The sequence below is a fragment of the Talpa occidentalis genome, unplaced genomic scaffold (genome assembly GCF_014898055.3).
Source record: "Talpa occidentalis isolate TD23 unplaced genomic scaffold, MPIMG_talOcc4v2.1 talOcc4.14, whole genome shotgun sequence".
Taxonomy (NCBI): Eukaryota; Metazoa; Chordata; class Mammalia; order Eulipotyphla; family Talpidae; genus Talpa; species Talpa occidentalis.
This window is the reverse complement of record NW_023601433.1, coordinates 16,905,327-16,927,817: the sequence shown is the minus strand read 5'-3', so window position 1 is coordinate 16,927,817 and position 22,491 is coordinate 16,905,327. Positions and strand designations below refer to the sequence as shown.

General features: G+C 43.2%; 1 protein-coding gene across 5 annotated transcripts in view; it reads left to right on the top strand.

Annotated features, from left to right (window-relative positions):
- HERC2 (HECT and RLD domain containing E3 ubiquitin protein ligase 2) overlaps positions 1–22,491 on the top strand; it is a 160,850-nt gene that overhangs the window by 69,513 nt on the left and 68,846 nt on the right. For 3 of the 5 annotated variants that reach the window (XM_037510126.1, XM_054694803.1, XM_054694804.1), the window contains 18 exons: positions 4,082–4,252; positions 4,646–4,749; positions 5,788–5,938; positions 8,413–8,627; positions 8,871–9,003; positions 9,108–9,235; positions 9,328–9,523; positions 12,245–12,378; positions 12,718–12,891; positions 12,969–13,105; positions 13,225–13,376; positions 14,129–14,320; positions 16,170–16,357; positions 17,917–18,109; positions 19,490–19,672; positions 21,319–21,500; positions 22,059–22,206; positions 22,292–22,488. In XM_037510126.1, the coding sequence (XP_037366023.1) occupies positions 4,082–4,252; positions 4,646–4,749; positions 5,788–5,938; positions 8,413–8,627; positions 8,871–9,003; positions 9,108–9,235; positions 9,328–9,523; positions 12,245–12,378; positions 12,718–12,891; positions 12,969–13,105; positions 13,225–13,376; positions 14,129–14,320; positions 16,170–16,357; positions 17,917–18,109; positions 19,490–19,672; positions 21,319–21,500; positions 22,059–22,206; positions 22,292–22,488 (2,978 nt within the window). The remainder of the gene's footprint in view (positions 1–4,081; positions 4,253–4,645; positions 4,750–5,787; positions 5,939–8,412; positions 8,628–8,870; positions 9,004–9,107; positions 9,236–9,327; positions 9,524–12,244; positions 12,379–12,717; positions 12,892–12,968; positions 13,106–13,224; positions 13,377–14,128; positions 14,321–16,169; positions 16,358–17,916; positions 18,110–19,489; positions 19,673–21,318; positions 21,501–22,058; positions 22,207–22,291; positions 22,489–22,491) is intronic. The other 2 variants (XM_037510129.2, XM_037510127.2) reach the window with 2 other exon arrangements.

The following is a 22,491-nucleotide window of genomic DNA, read 5'->3' as shown; positions in this document are numbered from 1 at the left end:
AATAGAAAAGGTATCCACATCTGTTTCCTAGAAGCTGAGGAGAAGCTGTCCAGCTTTCACATGTGAAGTATGCTTGTTGTGTAGGGTTTTCTTTGTAGGTGCTTTTAAATAGTAAAGATGTTTACTCTTTTAATTTTTCAAGTTTTATTTTGATTTTTGGGGTTACATTTTTGCTCTTCTATGTGCACATGTTCCATTTGCTCTTCATGGGATACTGTGCCTGCACCCCATCTGTCTCCCTTCCCTGGATGTTTACTTCTATTTTTGCATTGCAATGAAGTTTTCATTGTGATTGGTTACTAAATTTCATCAAATGGTTTTTCTGCATCTCTTGACATCATGCATTTTTCTCTTCTTTTTTTTCTGTAAATGCATAAATTACTAATTTTTTTTTTAAGATTTATTTATTCATACAGTCACGAACTGGGGTACAGGCCAGATGCCCGGGAGGATGAGAGGATTCATCAGAGACAAAGCGGGGAACAGAACAGGCAGACTGACTGAACTACACTGCTGAAATACCCAGCAGGTGCGACAGGAGAGGTCTGCTGTGCCAAGTGGGATTCTCACCGGCCGGCCGGGATCAAACTGGCGCTGCAGAAGCTGCAGACAGCTTCACAGTACTGTGCTCAATCGCCTGTGCCATCAGGGGAGGCCCTAAATTACTAATTTTTCAAAGGCTAAATCAGCCATCTATTTTTGAAATAAAAATGCCATGATTCAAAAAGAAGATGTCTCCCCTGCAAGCGAGCCCTGTTAAATTCTGTGCAGAGTCTACCAGTTGTTAGCCAGTCAGGAGAAAATCTGATAGTGCAAAACAGTAACATATTTAAGATTTTGCTAGAGGGAGTTAGTCTCATAGAATGAGTTGAAAAATGTCCTCTCCTCTTCTTTTGTTGGAAGAGTGTATGTAAGGTTGGTAGAATTTGCCTGATAATCATTTTGGCTTGTGGTTTTCTTTGTGAGCAAGTGTTTTGGTGGATGGAGTTAGAATAGAGTGGGAACCCCACCTTAAATTTTTTTCTACTGGAGAAAAATGTATGTGACATGAAATTGACCATATTAACCATTTAAAGTGCATTATTCTCTTGTATTAAGTCCATTTACTTTGTCTTACAACCATCACTAGCCTCCATCTTCAGAACTTACTAGTCTCACCTCAACAGAAACTCTGTCCTCTTTAAACACCGACATCCCATTCCTCCCTCCCCTCAGCCTCTGGCAACCACTGTTCTACTTCATGTTTCTGTGAATTTGACCATTTTAGGTACGTCATTTAAATGAAATCATTCAATGTTTTTCCTTTGGTAACTGGCTTATTTCATTTAGCATGTCTTCATTGCCCATTCATATTGTGGCATGGTTAGAATTTCCTTCCATTTTAAGGTTGGTTAATATTTCATTGTATTTCTTTTCTTTTCTTTTTTTTTTAAGATTTATTTATTTATTTTATGCAAGGACCAGGGTACAGGCCAGATGTGCAGGAGGGTGAGAGGATTCACCAGAGATAGAGTGGGGAACAGAACAGGCAGACTGTTGAAACACACTGCTGAGGGGAGCAGCGGGCGAGACAGGAGAGGTCTGCTGCACCATGTGGGGCCCTCGCTGGCCGGCTGGGATCGAATGGGTGCTGCAGAGGCTGCAGACAGCTTCACAGCACGGCGCTCAATCGCCTGCGCCATCAGGCGAGGCCCTTTTTTTTTCTTTTAAAGATTATTTACTTATGCATACAAAAGCTGGGGTACAGGCCAGAGATGTGGGGTGGGGGTGAGAGGATTCACCAGAGACAGAGTGGGGAACAGAACAGGTAGATTGACCGAAGTACACTGCTGAGGGGAGCAGCAGGCAAGCCACGAGAGGTCTGCTTCGCCATGTGGGTTTTTCTCTGGCTAACTGACTGGGGATTGAACTCGTGCTGCAGAGGCTGCTATTGCTTCACAGTGCGGTGCTTAACCCCTTGTACCACCAGGGAGGCCCTTCCATTGTATTTCTGTACCACTACCACATTCTCTTTATCCATTCGTCTGTTAATGGCCACTTGGGTGATTTCAACTTTTTGATTATTGTAACTAATGCTGCTGTGAATTTGGATGTGCAATGTCTGTTCAGATTCCTGCTTTCACTTTTTTGGGGTATAAACCAAAAATGGAGTTGCTGGAACTGCCATATTTTTTATCGATAGCAGCTGTATCATTTTACATTCCCGTAGGCAATGCTGATTTCTCCACATCCTCACCAGTACATGTTTTTTTCTGCTTTCGGTTGATATTAGCCTTTCTAATGGGGTAAAGTGGTAGTACACTGTAGTTTTGATCATATACGTAAAGGTTTGTTTCTGGACACTATTCCAGTGATCTAATTTGTTTATTATGAAAATTTTCTAATGTAGGTAAAAGTAAAGCATATAGTACAATGAACATAGATTAACAAATATTCACATCCCCCAAGCCTGCCTATACTTTTTATCTTGTTGATAACTGAATTATTTTAAAACAACTTTGTCTATAAACAAAAAGTTTTACCACACTTTACCTGTTAATGATACTACTTTCCTTTTGCAATGAAAACAGTGTCATTATGCTAACATTCCGGTCAGTTCTTTAATATGTCATGAAGTTCATGTTCAGTTTTTCCTGGATTATATAAAAAGCCTGCCTTATTTGCGGTTATTTTGAACCAGGATCTAAACAAGTTATGTACTTCAGTCTTTTCCCCCCTAACAGCATAGGTTCTGACCCTCCTCTTCTTTTGTTTGGTCATACTGTGTATTTTAAAAAAAAATGTCAGGCATTTGTTCCAGAGACGTTCATGTTTTCTGATCTTGGCAGCTTGTATTTCTTTTACATTAACATCTATTATCAGTTACATTTTCTCTTCACTGCTGGTTATATGTAGAAGCTTGATCAGATTTGGACTCAGTTTTGGTGAGTCAGTGTGTATCTGAGGCTATGCTTTCTGTCTCTTGGGCTCAGAGACCTGTGATTCTGGGTGACCCCACCTTCAGTTCTCTTCACATGGACCAGGGCGTTCATGTTTAGTGTATCATTTATCCAGTCCCCCACCACCCTTACTCTCAGCTGTTGGATTTGCCTGACGTATACTATAATGTGTACAGGTAGGACGAGATGCTAGCTTTATGCCTTTGCCCTCTGCCTTATTTTGCCATTTTTCATAGCATTGAGTTGGTGTCCTGTACTTTTAAAGGTAACCAGTGAGGTTTTGTTTCTGAGTATTATTATAAACTCAAAAATGTATCTATTTGATCTGTATTAATCTATTAATTCTTTAGCTCTTCCTCCTCTCCCCCCATATATACATTTAAAGGTGGAAATGCCCTCAAGCATCAACTTAACTGTATAGTACAAGTGTTGATCAATAATATTTTCTTTTTTTTTTTTTTGAAATATTTATTTATGCATATAAGAGCTAGGGTACAGACCAGAGGTGTGGGATGGGAGTAAGAGAGGATTCACCAGAGACAGAGTGGGGAACAGAACAAGCAGATTGATCGAAATACGCTGCTGAGGGGAGCAGCGGGTGAGACAGGAGAGGTCTGCTGTGCCATGTGGGTTGCTCCCTGGCCGGCCGGGGATCGAACACGTGCTGCAGAGGCTGCTATTGCTTCATAGTGCGTTGCTTAACCCCTTGCTCCACCAGAGAGGCCCCAATAGTATTTTCATTATTGCTCATTTCTCTGCACTTCTAATTTTCATAATTTTTCCTTGGAATTTGGGTTATTTATAACTTAGTTTCATAATTCTCAAATATGTAGGGAATTTTAATTTGTTACCTATTTGTAGTTTATGCATTGTAGGAAATGCACATGCTCTGTAACTTCATTTCTTTGAGATTTGCTCTACTGTCTGGCATATGGTCAGATTTGCTGTTCATGCTGCTCAAATGGTTTTGCTTTTGTTTTTTGCAGCATTGTATATATCCTTGTTGATTTTTTTTTTGTGATCTTAGTTGTGGGGAGAATGTTACTCCCATTGTGATTGTGCATTTGTCTGTTTTTCCTTTTCTTTCCTTTTATTTTATCTATGATCTATTGACTCATTGATTTTGGTTTCTGTATATACAGAGTCATTTTTTACAGGTCAGAACTGTAGAAATAATGAGGAGGTGACACTTATACGCAAGGCTGATTTGGAGAACCACAATAAAGATGGAGGCTTCTGGACTGTGATTGATGGAAAAGTATATGATATAAAGGACTTCCAGACACAGTCATTAACAGGAAATAGCATTCTTGGTAAGGCTGTGCTTTTTCACCTCATGGTTAAAAGTTATAGCATATATCATTTTAACCAGAACATTTTTGGCTTTTAAGTGATCAGTTTACTATTATTCCACTTTCTCCATATTTTTATCTATCTGTGATTTTGGTCTTTGTTCGTCAGTGAATTCAGCCACATTTGAAAAATTCTTCATCATTAATGCATTTTTTTTTGTACTAACACTTGTTGGAATTTGTTCCATGTTCTGATTTGGCCTGGTTAGTCCAGGACAGAGTGAGAGATGTTTACACTTTGGTACCCCTTACTTTGGAGTTAACCTGCCTAATTTCTTTCCCACTTGTCATTTTTACTGTAGATGTCTAGGCAAATTGTACTGAAGTCATGTGGCTTCATCCTTTTTGTTTCAGCTCAGTTTGCAGGGGAAGACCCAGTGGTCGCTTTAGAAGCTGCTTTGCAATTTGAAGACACACGGGAGTCAATGCATGCCTTCTGTGTGGGCCAGTATCTGGAGGTGAGGATGAGTGTGTGGAAGTGAGAATGTGTCTATGGGGCCATAGTGGATGTCAGCAGAGACCTTTCTCAGTGTTTGCGATAAGGGGTTCTGACCCTAAATTACTAACATCTGGGACCTTTTGAGTTGGGTGGAGGTAGGGGGATCATTAAGTGGTAATGATCTTTTACTGATTTTTTTTTTTCAATTAAGTGAGTTTGCATTTGTTCTTGTTAAGCTTTATGAGGTGTTGATCTTGAAGAGTTATTTTAAAAATTATTACTTTGTAAGAAATGCGGACACTGTTCCACAAAGAGGTAACCTTTAAGTGCTACAATTTTATTGTAAGGTTATGTAGAAATTTGGAATGGCTTGCTATCTTGAGATGCATATTTTGGGGAAAGAGCTATATAGTGGCATAATTTTTGAAAATAGAAATATGTTCTGATGTGTTCATGGGTGTTAGAGTTTTTATATTGGGATTGACTTTCTAAGTGTGGATCCAGACTCAGACTTACAGGATTTTATGAAGGAAAATTAACTATAAATTGTCTAATATGACTGGCAGAATTTCAGATTACTTTCATTTGAACTTTTTTCTAAATGTGTTTGCTCTTTGAAGAAATTTATTTCCCCCACATGTTAGTTCACTAACTCGCGACAATACTTGTCATATTTTTGTGGGTTCTTTATACATGTACCAATTCAGGATATTTCCTGAAGCATTGTATGCAATCACTTCAGAAACTTCTGTTTGATTCCCTAAGGAATTTTCTAGCTAAATTTTTTGTGCTCTGTTTTTTTTCCCAGAGGAGCAGTGATTCACTGTCTGCTTTGTGGAATGTTTCTGGTCAGAATTTCAGGTCCCTTTGGTAGCAGCCTGCGCTCACTAATACACAGTGTAGTGCCAGAGTCTGGATCACTGCCTCTCCTCATCACAGCACTTGACTTGTTTAAGGATATAAGCGATTGCTCGTTTTGGCTTTATGGGTTTTTTTTTTTTATATATATTTAATATTCTGTTTTCTCAGACTGATGATGAAACTTATTTTTCCCCAGCCTGACCAGGAAGTCGTTACCATACCAGATCTGGGAAGTCTGTCTTCACCTCTGATAGACACAGAGAGGAATCTGGGCCTGCTTCTTGGATTACACGCCTCCTACTTAGCGATGAGCACTCCACTGTCTCCAGTTGAGGTCGAATGTGCCAGTAAGAACTTTTGCTTTCTGCTAAGATTAGCCAGTTATTTTAACTGAGCCATAAGTGCCATTAAGAGCATGAGAGGAAGAATCAACACAGTTGTTGGGGTATAATAAGGAGGGTGATATTAAACCAGTTAATTAGAAATAACAGGAATGGGGGCCTCCCCGGTGGCGCAGCAGTTGAGCACTGGGCTGCGAAGCTGCCCGCAGCCTCTGCAGCGCTGGTTCGATCCCCGGCCACCAGCGAGGGTCCCACATGGTACACAGACCTCTCCTGCTTTGCCCGCTGCTCCCCTCAGCAGTGTATTTCATCAGTGTGCCTGTTCTGCTCCCCACTCTGGCTCTGGTGAATCCTCTCACCCTGCCACACTTCTGACTGTACCCAGTGCTTGTATAAATAAATAAATTTTCTAAAAAGAAAAACAAACAAAAAGAAATAACAGGAGTGACTTTTATTTGTTCTCTCAACCTGTGGCTGCAGAAGGAGGTGACAGGTATGTAGGAAGGTCAGTCCTGTGACTGATCTCACTCATGCCTCCTCTAACAGATGGGCTTAGCTTGACTTTTCTCCCTCTATGTCTAGAAGTTCTTATGATGTGGCTCACTTGTCCTTCAGGAAAACATTGTATTTGAAGATAGTGTTTTTACTATATTTAAATCAAATACATTTTGGGATGGCAACCTTTGTAATCACCTCCAGTAACAAAAGTTCTCCATATCCTGTAAGCTAGGTTCAATTTTTTCTTTATCTGTATGTTTCTTTTGTCTACTGACCATCCACCCAGCAAGCTTCTGTGTGGGGTACTAATTATCATACTAGACATCTAGCTCAGAGTGTAACAGGTGTGGAATAAGTCATACCTCTGTCTTCCAGGGCTTGCTGTGTGATAACAAGCAGGTCAGGAGACCCACTGGTACTTGGTGAAGTGTAGACATTTGTAAATGGTTCTGGTGGCAAGAAAGGCTTCATAAAGATTGCACCAATCCTGAAATTGGAATCCTAGCAAGTTGGGTATGAGAGCAATCCAGGCAGAAACATGGGTGTGTGAGAGGTCCAGTTGAGGAAAGCAGGGGTTTTGAGCGCGTCTATATTGAGTATTATAGGAGAAGGTTAATGGGTAAGCATGCCCTGGTGCCTGGTCAGCCTGCTTTTTGGAACTCTCTCAGAGCGTGTACTGGATGCTGTGCTGTGCGGCCCTACACTCCTCCTTGAAGACTTGTATTGCAGGGAAACCAAGCTTTGTGTGAATCAGCAAGTGTCAGAGTAGAGGACAGCAAAAGGTGCAGTGGATTCCAGTGGGTGGGGGCCTGATCCACTCAAGGACATCAGAACTCCCCGTGGAGCAGTGTCTTTGAGAAATGAGGGGGGGTTCTAAGTGGAGGGAGCCAGAGAAGGGTAGTTCACAGTAGTGCTTTGAAAGAATTAATGTGGCACTTTGGTGAATGCTCCTGAATGCTCTAAAATCTAAATTTTTAAAAAAATTTATTTATTTATACAAGAACTGGGGTACAGGTTAGATCCATGGGAGGGTGAGAGGATTCACTAGAGACAGAGCAGGGAGCAGAACAGGCAGACTGACGAAATACACTGCTGAGGGGAGCAGCGGGCGCAACAGGAGAGGTCTGCAGTGCCATGTGGGACCCTCCCTGGCAGGCCGGGATTGAACCGGTGCTACAGAGGCTGCAGGCAGCTTCACAGCACGGCGCTCAACCACCTGTGCCGCTAGGGGAGGCCCTCTAAAATCTAAATTTCTAGGAAAGAAAACTCCAGATTTGATGCTTGAATGTCAGAGGAATATTTTCATAACACAGGCATTTCAAAGAAATCTGCAGTGCTATACAAAACTGATTACTTATTAGTGACTCTTATTGATGAGTGTTCTGGCATGTTCTATGGGGTCTTGCCTGGCCTCATCTGATACACAGGTCTCCTTTACAGTCCATTGGATCTCCAGTCTCCTAGGATCAATTTCTTACTAAAAGAAGTGTACTGTGTGTTTAGTAGTCTCTCACTCTTAAACACTTGATTAATGGTGTGGATAGATGTGACCTTAACATGTGCTGCGTTTCTTCTGCCTGGACACTTAGCCTCTGTTTTTGTATAGATCTCAGCTCAGTTTCTGCTTCTATAGTAAAATTGAACCCGTTGCTCACCTCTGAGTAATGGAGGGCTTTCTGTCACATACTCTTGTACCCCTTGTAGAACTTTGTAGCATATAGTTGTCCCAGTTGAAATGGAATGACTCCATGTGTGCATATTCCCCAACACTGCTTTCCCCATTGAATAACCAGAAGTGTTACCTGTTATCCTAAAGAAACAGGAATGATGAGCCAATCTGTATATATCTGTTAAATGCGACTCTCTCATATGAGTGATACTGAATTTCACCTAAATTAAGTATTTAGTTCTACAGCTTTCTTCCGGTATTTATTTCTGCAGTTTACTTGTTTCTTTTTAATCGTTGTCCATGCACTTTCTAGAGTGGCTTCAGTCTTCCATCTTCTCTGGAGGCCTGCAGACCAGCCAGATCCACTATAGCTACAATGAAGAGAAAGATGAGGACCACTGTAGTTCACCTGGGGGGACTCCAGCCAGCAAGTCCCGACTCTGCTCCCACAGACGAGCCCTTGGGGACCAGTCCCAGGCATTCCTGCAGGCCATTGCGGATAACAACATCCAGGATCACAATGTGAAGGTAAGTGACGCCTCCCCACACCACCCCCTCAGTATCCTTCCTTGATTAGCTTAGCAAGACTTTGTTTACATGATACACGGAGGGCTGGTTTTGAGGCGTGAGTCTGATTTGATTTTGCGTACCTGGGAGGTTTCAGAGTCATTGCAAATTGTGATTGCAGTTCAGAAGCCGTGGCACATAGTTTATGCTTTTGACATTGTGCGAGGGTGGTTCTGAAGTTACCTCCAGCTGTTTCTGTTGCAGGACTTTCTGTGTCAAATAGAAAGGTACTGTAGGCAGTGCCACTTGACTACACCAATCACATTTCCTCCTGAGCATCCTGTGGAAGAGGTCGGCCGCTTGCTGTTATGTTGCCTCTTAAAGCATGAAGATTTAGGTATGAAGCTTGATGTTTTTTTCCCCCTGTATTCTAAATCTTTCAACTCACTTGTAATAGACTTTCTTTCCTATCTGGACCATTCTTTTCAATGTCTTTTACAGGTCATGTGGCATTATCCTTAGTTCATGCAGGTGCACTTGGTATTGAGCAAGTAAAACACAGAACGTTGCCTAAATCAGTGGTGGATGTTTGTAGAGTTGTCTACCAGGCAAAATGCTCGCTCATTAAGGTAAATAGTTTTTGATTCTCTTTAATTCTGGACTTTTCAGCCAGTTGGTAAAATATGTGTTCCTAAGTTGTCTTTTCACATTTAACTTGTAGACACATCAAGAACAGGGCCGTTCTTACAAGGAGGTCTGTGCGCCAGTCATTGAACGCTTAAGATTCCTCTTTAACGAACTGAGACCTGCAGTTTGTAATGACCTCTCCATAATGTCCAAGTTTAAACTGCTAAGTTCTTTGCCTCGGTGGAGGAGGATAACTCAGAAGATAATTCGCGAACGAAGGAAAAAGAGAGGTAGGAATGTGAAAGGCAGGAACATGCTGTGGAAGTGTGCCTTCCCTAGGGTAGCTTAGTCTGCACTTGCAGAATGAAGCGTTTGCTATTGCTCATTTCTGCTCAGATGAGGCTGTTCCACAACTGCTGTTAGATTTGTGGGTGTTTATGAGAGTCTGCGAATTCCGTCTATTTTCCAAGATGCCAGATAACAATGTAACTTTGGGTTCTGCTGATGAGATGTATGGGAACGCTTAATCTTTCAACAAACCTTGCCATCTTACAAAGACATGTTTTTCTTTGGAAATAGTGAGTAATCTGACATACACATTTGTTGTAAGAGGAAATTAAAAGAATTACTGATTATGTAAGAAGATAGAAAACTTTTGCTTTAAATAGGCAAAATTTGAGTAAAAATACATAATATACTTTAAAATTTGGTCACTGTCATTATAAACAAATCTATAGAATTTCTGATTATATTTTTTATGAATTGATTTCTTCATAGACCTGGTAATTAAGCAATATTAATAACTGAATTTTGATAAACATTATGAACAATAACATCATGAAAGACTAATTTGTTTTAGAAGCCATCCTGAATTGATAATTTCTGTGCAAACCCTGATACTCTGGATCAGGAAATCCTGTCACAAGATTCCCTAAGTGCTGGGGGCAGGAAACCTATAGCAGGAGCACAGGCTTGGGGGATGGTCATGTCAGCCTGAGGGGTGTGACCCCTCACCACCTGGCCTTACCTTCGTGAACCCACATTGCTGCCTCTGAAAGTTCTCATTGTGGTTTCTACATTTAATGGATTTTGAAGCTCTTGGGTTTTTTGGTTAAGAAAATGAAGAAACTTCTAAGTAATTTGTATTACTGTTGCTCTGTCAGAGGTTGCCAGGACCATCCTTCTTAAGTGTGGTAATTTGCTGCCATTGCTCCCGGGACACGGAAGAGCTGTTGTGCTCATGGTTGCAGGGGTGTGAAAGGACACAGGTTGGAATTAGCAAAGGGGAGGTGTGTGGAGGGAAGTCTGAGGAAACCAAACTCAAAATCATACAAGATGTGCTTAGTTCTCTTAGCAATGTCATGTGAGGGGTCGTCAGCCAGGCTGCTCACCTTGCTATCAAGGCTATCAAGGGTTGTTATTGGGTGCCTGTCACATAGTTATTCAGGGCCTTCACAGTTGCTCTGAGTTACTCAGACCCCAGCCCTGGAGCACAAACAGATGAGCACTGTATGTCACATTGTCAGCAGAAATTAGTCAGCCTAATCTGTGTGCTCCTTGTCCTGAGGCACAGGGCATGGGCTCAGAATTAAGTTCCCAGGAGTTGGTCGAGGGCTAGTGCTGAAATGAAAGTTGAGACTTTTCTAGGAATTCTCAGAATTTGAGCAACCCAGACCTGCTGTGTTAATGTTTCACTGCCTGTGATTTATATTGTGTTGGAAAGAATTAGAATAAAAACCTCGAAAGAGACCAAAAATTAGGAAGTAGCCCTCATTATTGCAAAATCAGTAGAAATTTCCCTAAGGAGGCCAACATAGTATGACATCTAGTTGATTCACTTCCACACTGTGACCAGAGGAGCAGTGCTCTAGGCTGGCGGGCAGGTGGTGAGGGGTAGGGGGGGTGCATGCCAGATGCAGCAGCCTTGCTGCTTGCTTTGCACTGCCCATGAGCTAAGACTTGGTTTTCATCTAACAGTGATTTTTTTTTTAATCTCAGGAAGAATATGTTTGACATTTGATAATTATATGAAGTTTGAAATATAACATGCATACATAAAGTTAGCTCTTTTTCATGTATCAACAGCAGAATTGAGTATTTGAAACAAACTGAATGGTTTGCAAAGATTTAAATGTTCACCATCTGGCCCTTTAAGAACGATTGCTGATTACTACACACCCCCTTATTTAAGGCTTCTCTTCATCATAGCACTGTCACTGTCTTTTTTTTTAAAGATCGATCAATCAATTAATTAATTAATACAAGCACTGGGTACAGTCAGAAGCGCGGAGGGTGAGAGAATTCACCAGAGCCAGAGCGGGGAGCAGAGCAGGCAGAAGGACCGAAGTACACTGCTGAGAGGAGTAGCGGGCGGCAGGAGAGGTCTGCGCGCCATGTGGGACTCTCCTCCGGTGGCCGGGGAGCAGCCAGGGATCTAACCAGCGAGGCTGAGGCTGCGGGCAGCTTTGCAACCCAGTGCTCAACCGCTGCGCCACCGGGGAGGCCCCACTGTGTCTTTCTGTCCCTTACATGTAGTGACCAAGTATTATTACTGTATGTCATTCAAGAATAATTATGGGGGCCTCCCCTGGTGGCGCAGTGGTTGAGCGCTGGGCTGTGAAGCTGCCCTCAGCCTCTGCAGCACCGGTTCGAGCCCCGGCCGTTCGGTCCCACATGGCATGACAGACCTCTCCTGCCATGCCCGCTGCTCCCCTCAGCGGTGTATTTCATCAGTCTGCCTGTTCTGTTCCCCATTCTGCCTCTGGTGAATTCTCTCACCCTCCCGCACTTCTGACTGTACCCAGTGCTTGTATAAAAAAATAAATAAATCTTTAAAAAAAAAAGAATAATTATGATAGCTTTTATATTTGTAGTTTTGGCCTTTTGGTTGACCATAATGTTTTCATGTTTCATTGACTATAATATTCTTGTACTCCATGCAAATTTTAATATTCCTTAATTTAAAATTATATTTAAGTGATTTTTATTACAAATGATGTTTTTAAATATAGTTCCTAAGAAGCCAGAATCTACTGATGATGAAGAAAAAATTGGAAATGAAGAAAGTGATTTAGAAGAAACTTGTATTTTGCCTCACAGCCCTATAAATGTGGACAAAAGACCCATTGCAATTAAATCACCCAAGGTAAAGAACTTTCTGTGATTCTTAGACTGGCTGAATGGAAAGACAGTGCATAGTAAAGGAATCCACAAGGACTGTCACTGTCTCCTAGAGTGTTTGTAGGGTGTTACTAAAAGTCTGAGTAAACACGACCTAATGATGCTTAATGAACTTGACTTATGTGCCTTGGGCAAACTGAGAGCTTGAAATGTGTTTCCTTTTACTTTTAGTAAAAATTAAAATATTTCAACTTAAACCTATTCGCCTTTATATTTTATTCAAGTAATAACTGCTTAACTGCTTTGGAGCACATGTTTATATCTGTAGTGTAAACTAATGGTACAAATTGTTTCCCTTTGTCAGGACAAATGGCAACCTCTGTTGAGTACAGTTACCGGTGTTCACAAATATAAATGGTTGAAGCAGAATGTTCAGGGTCTTTATCCACAGTCTGCACTTCTCAGTACAATTGCTGAATTTGCCCTGAAAGAAGAGCCAGTGGATGTGGAAAAAATGAGAAAGTGCCTTCTAAAACAGGTAAAATTTGCTAAGAACATTCTGCTTTACATTGGATAATATGTGCAACACTTAATTGTATCATTGATGTTTTGCAGTTGGAGAGAGCGGAGGTTCGCCTGGAAGGCATAGATACAATTTTAAAACTGGCAGCCAAAAATTTCTTACTTCCATCTGTGCAATATGCCATGTTCTGTGGATGGCAGAGACTTATTCCTGAGGGAGTTGATATAGGGTAAAAGTTTATAAAATATTTTTTAATTAAAAGAAGTTGTTGCAACAAAGCATTGTTCGGTTTTAGTTAAAAAAAATCTGGCAATATTCTGACTAAAATGATTTCTCTTTGCTTGAAAGGGAACCCCTTACGGATTGTTTAAAGGATGTTGATTTGATACCACCTTTTAATCGGATGCTGCTGGAAGTGACTTTTGGCAAGCTGTATGCTTGGGCTGTTCAGAATATTCGAAACGTTTTGATGGATGCAAATGCCAAATTTAAAGAACTCGGTGAGTTAAAAAATATCTGATGGTTAAATAGTTTAATTAGAATTATTATTGGAGTATAATGTAAGTGACTACATCATCATTTCATAGTTTGGTTCTTTATATGTTGTGGAAACTTACAAGTGCTGATGTTTTGCTTTTAAGAAGATGTGAATAAACTTTGTACATTCAAAGATTTGTTTATGCATCTCAGATTCCAAAATTTTCAAAATTTGGCAGGAATCACAATCTTGAAGTATAGTAATAGAGAGGTTTTTTTTTTTTTTACATTTTAACATTTTCATGTGTATCAGTTACATTCTAAAATGCTTATTTATACTTATTATATAATTTTAAATTATACAATACTTATTGTATAATTTAAAAATATACAATACTTATTGTATAATTTAAAAATATACACTTATTGTATATACAAGTATTTTTGTATATTAATACTTATTTCTTGGATAGTTTGAGTATCTACAGAGACATCTAGGATTAGTTCTCGGGGACAAAAAGTGAAATGTATCTGTTATATTTGAAATGAAATCAGTAAACCTCCAGGTGTATTTAGAGGAACAGTATGATAAATTTCATAGGCAGATGGAGACTGCTACATGGAATGATGTGATAGGATTGGTGTAAAGCAGTACAGAGTTGCTCGATTCCCACATTTTGTGAAAAACAATTTAAAATATTGCTAATGCTTTCTGCTTCATGTATGTCCTTGTATCCGCACACAAGAAGTTTATGTGGGTGCTAATGCTTTTTAGGTATCCAGCCTGTTCCCCTACAAACCATTACCAACGAGAACCCGTCAGGACCGAGCCTGGGCACGACCCCACAGGCCCGCTTCCTCCTGGTTATGCTCAGCATGCTCACGCTGCAGCACGGTGCAAGTAACCTGGACCTCCTCCTGAACTCAGGCACGCTCGCCCTCACGCAGACAGCGCTCCGGCTGATTGGTAGGTTGGCATTGCCCTAGTCCTTCATGAAAATAGCAAGACCTACCTTGATCTCTCTCTCAGTTGTTTTTGTGGAAAATGCAAATAACAAAATTTACCTTGTTAACCACTTTTACATTTCTAGTTCAGTGACCTTCAGCATACCTACAGCGTGTGTTACCACATGGTCTGTAACTTTTTCATCACCCCCAGTGTGAACCTGTTCTCATTTAGCAGTGACTCCTGTTTTCTCACTCCCCTGGCTATTGGCGATGACAGATCTACTTTCTGATTCTCTGCATGTGCCTACTTCTGGATAGTGCATATAAATGATATATAATTTTTGGCTTTTTGTATCTGGCTTTATTTCCTTTAGCATTTATTAGTACTTCATTCCTTTCCATTTGTAGAAAAATTTCATCGTTTGGAAGTACTACAGTTTATCCATTCAGCCACTGAGGGCATGTGCATCATGTCTGCCTTTTGACCATTTGGGAGTAATGTTGCTGGCGATACTTGCTTTAACACCTGTTTCAGTTCTTTTGTTATATGCCTAGCAGTGGAATGGTAATCTTGTTTAACTTGCTGTCAGACTGCTCAACTTTTCCATAGCACTGTGCCATTTTACAAATCTTTTTTTTTTTTTTTTAAAGTGAGAGAAGGAACCAGAATTCAATCTCCTTTATTTTTTTTTTTTATTTGTTTGTTTGCTTGTTTTTATACATGCACTGGGTACAGTCAGAAGCGCGGGAGGGTGAGAGAATTCACCAGAGCCAGAGTGGGGAGCAGAGCAGGCAGAAGGACCGAAGTACACTGCTGAGGGGAGCAGCGGGCGGCAGGAGAGGTCTGCGCGCCATGTGGGACCCTCCTCCGGTGGCCGGGGAGCAGCCGGGGGATCGAACCGGCGCAGCAGAGGCCGCGGGCAGCTTCGCAACCCAGCGCTCAACCGCTGCGCCACCGGGGAGGCCCTACAAATCTTTTTTTAATAATAAATTTATTTTTAATTATTTTATACATTTTTTACATCATTTTTCATTTTATACAATGTATGCATTTTCATCTTGGTTATAGTCCCCGTAAAATTTCCACCCCCACCATTCACCTGTGAGCCATCACTATGGTCCCTTGTGCTCTTCCCACCCCTGTTTTGACCCTAATCCCTCCCGCCCTATGTCTCTGATCTACAGTTGCCTGTTGATTTTGATTTTTACTTTATTATAATTAATTTTTTTTCCTGATCCCTCATTTGACATTTCTATACTAGCAATGGGCAAGGGGTCCTGTTTCTTTATATCCTGGCCATCACTGGTTATTTTCTTTGTTTTTTGGATTAAGACCACACTAATGGGTGTGAAGTGTTACCTCATGTGGTTTGATTTACGTTTTGCTAATGACAAATGACATTGAGCCTCTTTAGATGTGTGTGTTGGTTGTTTCTGTGTCTTTCATGGAAAAGTCTGTTCAAGTGTTGCTCATATTTGAATTGGGTTATTTGTCTTTGTATTGCTGAGTTGCAGGTATGCTCTATACATTCCATATACTAGACTTTTACTCTAAGATACTTCCTCCCGCCTTGTGAGTTATGTCTCCTTTTTAAAACTTTTTTAAATAAAAAAGCTGTCCAACTTATCTTTTTTGTTACTACTACCTGTGCTTTTGATACCATATCCTAAGAAATCCAGGTTGTCAAGAGTGCTGAGTTTTCTTTTGTAAATTTTATGGTTTTGGTTCTTTTATTTAGGTCTTTGCTCCATTTTAAGGTCTTTGCACCATTTAAAAAATGGTATAAGCTTGCAAATATATTGATTTTGGTTACCCAGTTGTCCCAGAATATATTATTGGCTCAGAAGCTGTTCTTGATGCTTGATAGGCCCTAGTTGTGACAATGTTGACGACGACATGAACGCTGCTGCCCGAGGAGCATCTGCGACTGTTTTGGAAGAGACGAGGAAGGAAACCACTCCGGTGCAGCTCCCCGTTTCAGGGCCAGAGCTGGCCGCCATGATGAAGATTGGAACCAGGGTCATGAGAGGTGTGGACTGGAAATGGGGCGATCAGGTACTCAGAGATTTCAGTTAAGCTCAGTAGTCACCACTTGTGATTCTCCACGTATCCTTGCTGTTAATGGGTGGAAACTGCAATAAAGAGCTATCTCGGGCTGCCCTGGTGGCACAAGGGATTAAGATGCAGCACTATGAAGCTATCCGTGGCCACTGCATTACGAGTTCAATCCCCAGCCAGGGAGCAACCCACATGGAGCAGCAGACCTCTCCTGACTCACCCGCTGCTCCCCTCAGCAGTGTGTTTCAGTCCGTCTGCCTGTTCTGTTACCCACTCTGTCTCTGGTGGATCCTCTCAATTCCCACACCTCTGGCCTGCACCTCAGCTCTTGTATGCATAAATAAATAAATCTTAAAAAAAAAAAAAAAAGAGCTATCTCAATGTGCGACGTGCCTAGCAGATGAGGTTGTTGCAAATTCCTGAGCTAGTGAATTGAATTGAATCAAAACAAGTAGAGAATAACAACAGCCTGCTGAAGGGACATCTCGGCAGGAGAAATGTCCCCAACATGTGGCTCAGCCCAGCCAAGAGCGAGAGGGAGGAGGAGAGAGGCAGTTTTGACAGAGCAAACTCCAAGGTAGTGTGTCTCTGGGAGCTTCTGGCCTAGTGGGTGCCCCAGCCCAGCAGTTGCAGGTGTACCAGTTGGGCAGTGGCCCATTTATGTATTTCTTCTTTGCTCATGCTATTCCCAGTATCTGGTATCCCCAGGTGGAGGTCATAGGGGCTGATGTCAGCGTCATTACCACAGTCACTAGCTAAGGTCAGGGTTGGCCTTCCTGTGGCATGGTAGCATGCCTGTCATCCAGGCTCTCTCAGCCTCATTTTTAAGCATGGGCCTTGTCGGCATTATCTCAGAAATGAAAGTGTCTAGGCACGGTAGCAGTGTCCTAGGAGCAGCTTTCACCCGTGGCAGTGAGAGGGAAAACTAAAGAATGAGGAGGAATGTGGAGAGGCTGTTGCTTGTTTCAGGTTTCTGAGCTCAAAAGCCTGTGAGGGACTGAAGGCCCAGGGATAGGGCACCAGGGCCGGGCTGGAGAGCCGCGTCTTTGCGTTGCCTTGGAACATAGATTATGTTTCCCTATTTATCTCTTTGGTGAGGATCATGAGCAAGTTATTTCCTGGTGTTCAGCTTAGGGTGATAGGAGCTATGCATGTTGCAGGTGGATTTGAAGCAGCCTGTGGACATGCACCATGTGCAGGTGACCCAGTCACCCTTATAGGTGACGTCTGTGTGACAGGGCAGGCAGGCACCTTCTTTTTATTTATGTTTATTTTAAAGATTTATTTATTTATGCATACAAGAACTGGGGTACAGGCCAGAGGCCCAGGGGTGAGAAGATTCACCAGAGAGAGAACAGGCAGATTTACTGAAACACACTGCTGAGGGGAGCAGCGGGCGAGGCAAGAGAGGTCTGCTGCACCATGTGGGTAGCTCCCTGGCTGGCGGGGAATCGAACTCTTGCTGCAGTGGCTGGTGATAGCTTGATAGTGCTGTCTTTAACCACTGTGCCACCAGGGAGGCCCTCCTTAACTGATCTCTGTTTTGGCTCCCCTAGGATGGACCACCTCCTGGCCTCGGCCGTGTGATTGGTGAACTGGGAGAGGATGGGTGGATCAGGGTCCAGTGGGACACTGGCAGCACCAACTCATACAGGATGGGGAAAGAGGGAAAGTATGACCTCAAGTTGGCCGAGCTGCCAGCCTCTACGCAGCCCTCCGCCGAGGACTCGGACACGGAGGATGACTCTGGTGGGTGCCTCGGGAATCTTTAGTCTGGCGGCAGGAAGGGGAGGGGGTCCCGGCAAGCTGTGTCTGAATGCTGACTGGGAGTGAGAGCAGGTGCGGGACTCACCTGCAGACAGTGCTCTGTTGCTTTGGGGCTCACCTCGAAGGTGAAGTAAGCCGCTGGTGATGCTGACGCAGGGGTGCGGCACGGCTCTGGGACACCTGCAGCCTGGTGGGGTGAGGCAGTGCAGCGCTGCTATGTGCTTGCCTCTTATGGACCCTCTGTGCCAGCCCTGAACCTGCCGAGGTAGTGAGCTGGTGGCTGGTGGAGCAGGTGCTGCCTGCCCATGCCATCAGCCCCATCAGAACTCGGCATGTCTATTTACACCTCCGCACTGTGGCCTTTCAACCAGAATGCTGTGCACAGTGTGGAATGCTTCAGTACTTTACTGCCTTAAAGACAGCAGAGTTGAGGATATGGAGTGAAACTTAAATCCAGGGTTGTGGGAGGAGGGTTTCATGACATTTTTTTAGATATGACTGGAAGACCTCAGGATGTGTGAATAAAGCTTCCTGTACTGGTTTCAGCGAGACCATCTAAGAGACCAGCCCATACTACCCACTCAGGGGCCGGCCTGTGCACAGTGCACTCAGGATCCATCGTCACTCATAGACTTAGCGCTGGAACCTGGACAACACTGAGCTCTGCAGGGCATGGTGGTGTGAGGGTGGAAGCGCTCTGCTTTGTGCCCACCATGAGTGGGAGCTGGGCCTCTGAGGTTTAAGCAGAAGTGCCTGCCTCACTGGGGTTCCATGTGAAGGAGGGCCCCTGTGAAGCCTACACTGTCAGGGCTGGTTTTGTTAGCACTGCATCTGCCTGCTTAGTGTCTAGCCTAGAGGTCCCTTCTCCTTCCTGTGCTGTGCCTGAGAAGGTCTGGGTAGGGTCAGCCATGTGATAGAATGGTTGCCCATCTGCCATGTGCCTGCTAGCCCAAAGCCAGCAACCTGAGCATGCCAGCCTTGGTTCATCACCCTGGAGGCAGGCACTGCATCCTCAACCAGGCTGTAATTGACTGCTCAGCAGCCAGCTTTTGACATTTGATACTTTACTTTTCTGAAGGAGGAAACCCTTGAAATCATTTCAGCATTTCTGAGCTATCTGTTGAAATTATTTAAAAAAAATTCAACTTAATTTAAAAGATTTGTCTTCTCTGGCGAAGGTAGGGACAGAGCTGATTAGGGGATGTGCTTAGTACATCCTAAATTCCCTCTTTTCTTCTAATGAGCTTCTTCCCTTCCCACAGTAAAAATAAAGACTGTGAAATTAGAGTCCTTAAACTAAATGCATGGACAGCTACCAGTTCTATTTAGGAGTATAGTTTCTTATTTTGTTCTTTTTTTCAGAAGCTGAACATATTGAAAAGAATGTTCACCCCACGGCGATGATGCTTACCAGTACTATTAATCTACTGCAGACTCTCTGTCTCTCTGCGGGAATCCATGCCGAAATCATGCAGAGCGAAGCCACCAAGACTCTGTGTGGCCTGCTGCGAATGCTAGTGGAAAGTGGAACGACGGACAAGACATGTACGCAATGAGTAGTTGTGGGTCCACAGTCAGAATTGGGGCCGTGAATTTGTCCAGGTGTTGGTGTGTGTATTACTAGTGTTTGAAACTGCCATGACAAATGACCACAAATGTGGTGACTGTGTTAGGCCTGTATTTGGGCTGCCACATCAAAGACTGAGAATGTAAGAATGTGTGGGTGTGAGTCTATGAGTGTGAACATATACGTGGTTGTATGTGTGTTTGTGAGTGCTATGAAAGTGTGGGATGTGTGCTTCAGTGTGTTTGTATTTGATGTGTGTATGAATGTATATGAAAGAATGAATATGTGTGTGTGAGTGGGTGGGGTTGTAAGTGTGGAGATGCATTTGAGGGCATCAGTGTGAATAAGTAGGAGTAATTGCCCATGAGCGTGTGTATGCATGCATGTGGTTGTGTGACTGTATCCGTGTGCATGTGACTGGAAGTCCATGTGAATGTGTGCAGTGCAGGTACATGAGTGAGTGAGTATATGTATGAGGAAAGGCTCTGTGGGCGAATGTGTATAGAAGAGTGTGTGTTTGTGTGAGAGAGAGTGTCTGTGAGCATTGTGAGTGTGTACTCATGCATGAAACTGCATGAGTGGTGTGTGAGTGTGAAGGAAAGACTGAGTCAGTGAAATGTTAGACTTAGTGCATGCAAGAGTGAGGGTTGTGTATGATTACAGATGGGCAGCATGATGCGTAAGTGTAATTGTCAGTAGTAGTCATAGAAGTGTTGGAGTGTGTGCATACGTGTGCATGTGAGAGTAGACTAGTGAGTGATGTGAATGGTTTAAAGTGGAGTGTGTAATGGGGTGTATGTGTTTGTATGAGTATTTGTGTTAGTGACTGCATGTGTACATGTGTGAGTAGGAGTGAGTGCATGTGAGATGCAGCTGGTGGTTGTGAACATGTGTGATCCTGCATCTTCAGGGGTGTGTGTGACATGTGGGTGTGCTCGGGCTGGTGACTGAGGATGAGAATGTATGGTTGTGGTAGGAGTGTGAGTGTGCGGTCAGTGTGGCTGGTTGGCAGTGAGTGCAGCTGGTCAGGGTTGGTCTGAGCAAGGCACACGGTGCCATTGGCCTTGGGACCTCATTCCTCTTCTGGGGGGAGTGGGGTCCTGGGGGCGCCCGTGAGTGTTGATTGGGACGCCAGGAGAGGCAGATGGTCACAGAGGCTTCAGTCAAATTGGATAAAACTCAGAAAACTTCTCAGTCATGTTTTATTAATGCAGATTTCTAACACTAGATTTAGAAATTTATGCCACAGATTAAATGGAAACAATATCACAGAGAATATTTAAAACACGTGAGATTTAAAAGAAAAGGTGCCCTCTCACAAATAACTATTTGAATTGCAGATCATTTTTCCTATTGCTTAGAAACAACAAGTAGAGGGAATTCCATATCTTGTTTGAATTATTACATGTACTTTAAAGGTTTTAAAAATGTAAAGTATTTCGAGACTAATTCTAACTTGGAAGTCTCCCTCCGCTCTCACACTGAACTGGTGAAATTGTAGTAATTTATTTATATAAAGCAGTTTATGGTTGAAATTAGCGGTGTGGGTAGATTAAAAGTAAAGATTGCACTGAGTCTTTCCTTCTCGAAGCTGGGTGCCAAGCTGGTGTGTTTGGCCCTGCAGCATCCCCCAGCAGGCTGGTGTGCCGGGAGCAGCACCGGAGCTGGTGCACGCTGGGCTTCGTGCGCAGCATCGCGCTCACACCGCACATGTGCGCCGCCCTCAGCTCCCCGCAGTGGATCTCGCTGCTCATGAAGGTCGTGGAGGGACACGCGCCTTTCACCGCCGCCTCGCTGCAGCGCCAGGTAACTGCTGCCAGGCTGGGCCTGGCTCTGCCTGAGTTTAAGGACTGTAGATACCCCTCAGAGGGACGTTAGGATGCCAACCTACCCTACTGGGTGCCTTTATTCAGTTAGGAACGCAGAAAAGAACTAGAACGGACATAAAGTAAATTTCTGGAAGCAAGGGGCTGAGGTTCAATTATTTTCAATGGGATAGATAAGTTGCTTAACCTTAGTCCATTCACTTCTCTATGAAGTGATAAATCCTGCTAACTGTTCTGTTTCATAGGGGTTATAGTGTAATTCTCTGGAGAAGAATTAAACTAAAAGGAATTCTTTTTTAATTAAGTGAATACAGGCCTTTATATTATAGCTTCTTTTTTTTAAAACCTCTCATAACTCTCATCATTTATCAACTTGGGGGTAATTATATGACACTGAAAGAACTAACACCAGTTTTCACGTGATGAATTGCGATATCTTATATATCAGGAAGGAAAACTAAAGAGAAAATAAAAGTCTGTAATCTCTTACTCTGTCAGATAATAGTTTTCTTTGGTCCTTTGAATTGCCTTTGACTAGATCTTAGCTGTCCATTTGCTGCAAGCGGTGCTTCCGTCGTGGGACAAGGGGGACAGGGCCCGGGACATGAAGTGCCTGGTGGAAAAGCTCTTTGGTTTCCTGGGCAGTCTTCTCACCACCTGCTCCTCGGACATCCCGTTCCTCAGAGGTGGGCAGCCCTTCTCCCTACCTGTCTTCTGGCCGCGCGAGCAGGAACCCCCGCAGCTGACTTTTCATGTCCTGTCTCCCTCCAGAGTCCACTCTGCGGCGGCGGCGGGCCCGCCCGCAGGCCTCTCTGACCGCCACGCACAGCAGCACGCTGGCGGAGGAGGTGGTGGCGCTGCTGCGCACCCTGCACTCCCTGGGCCAGTGGAATGGACTCATCAACAAGTACATCAACTCGCAGCTGCACTTGGTCACCCGCAGCTGCACAGGGAAGCCCGCCGAGGGGGTG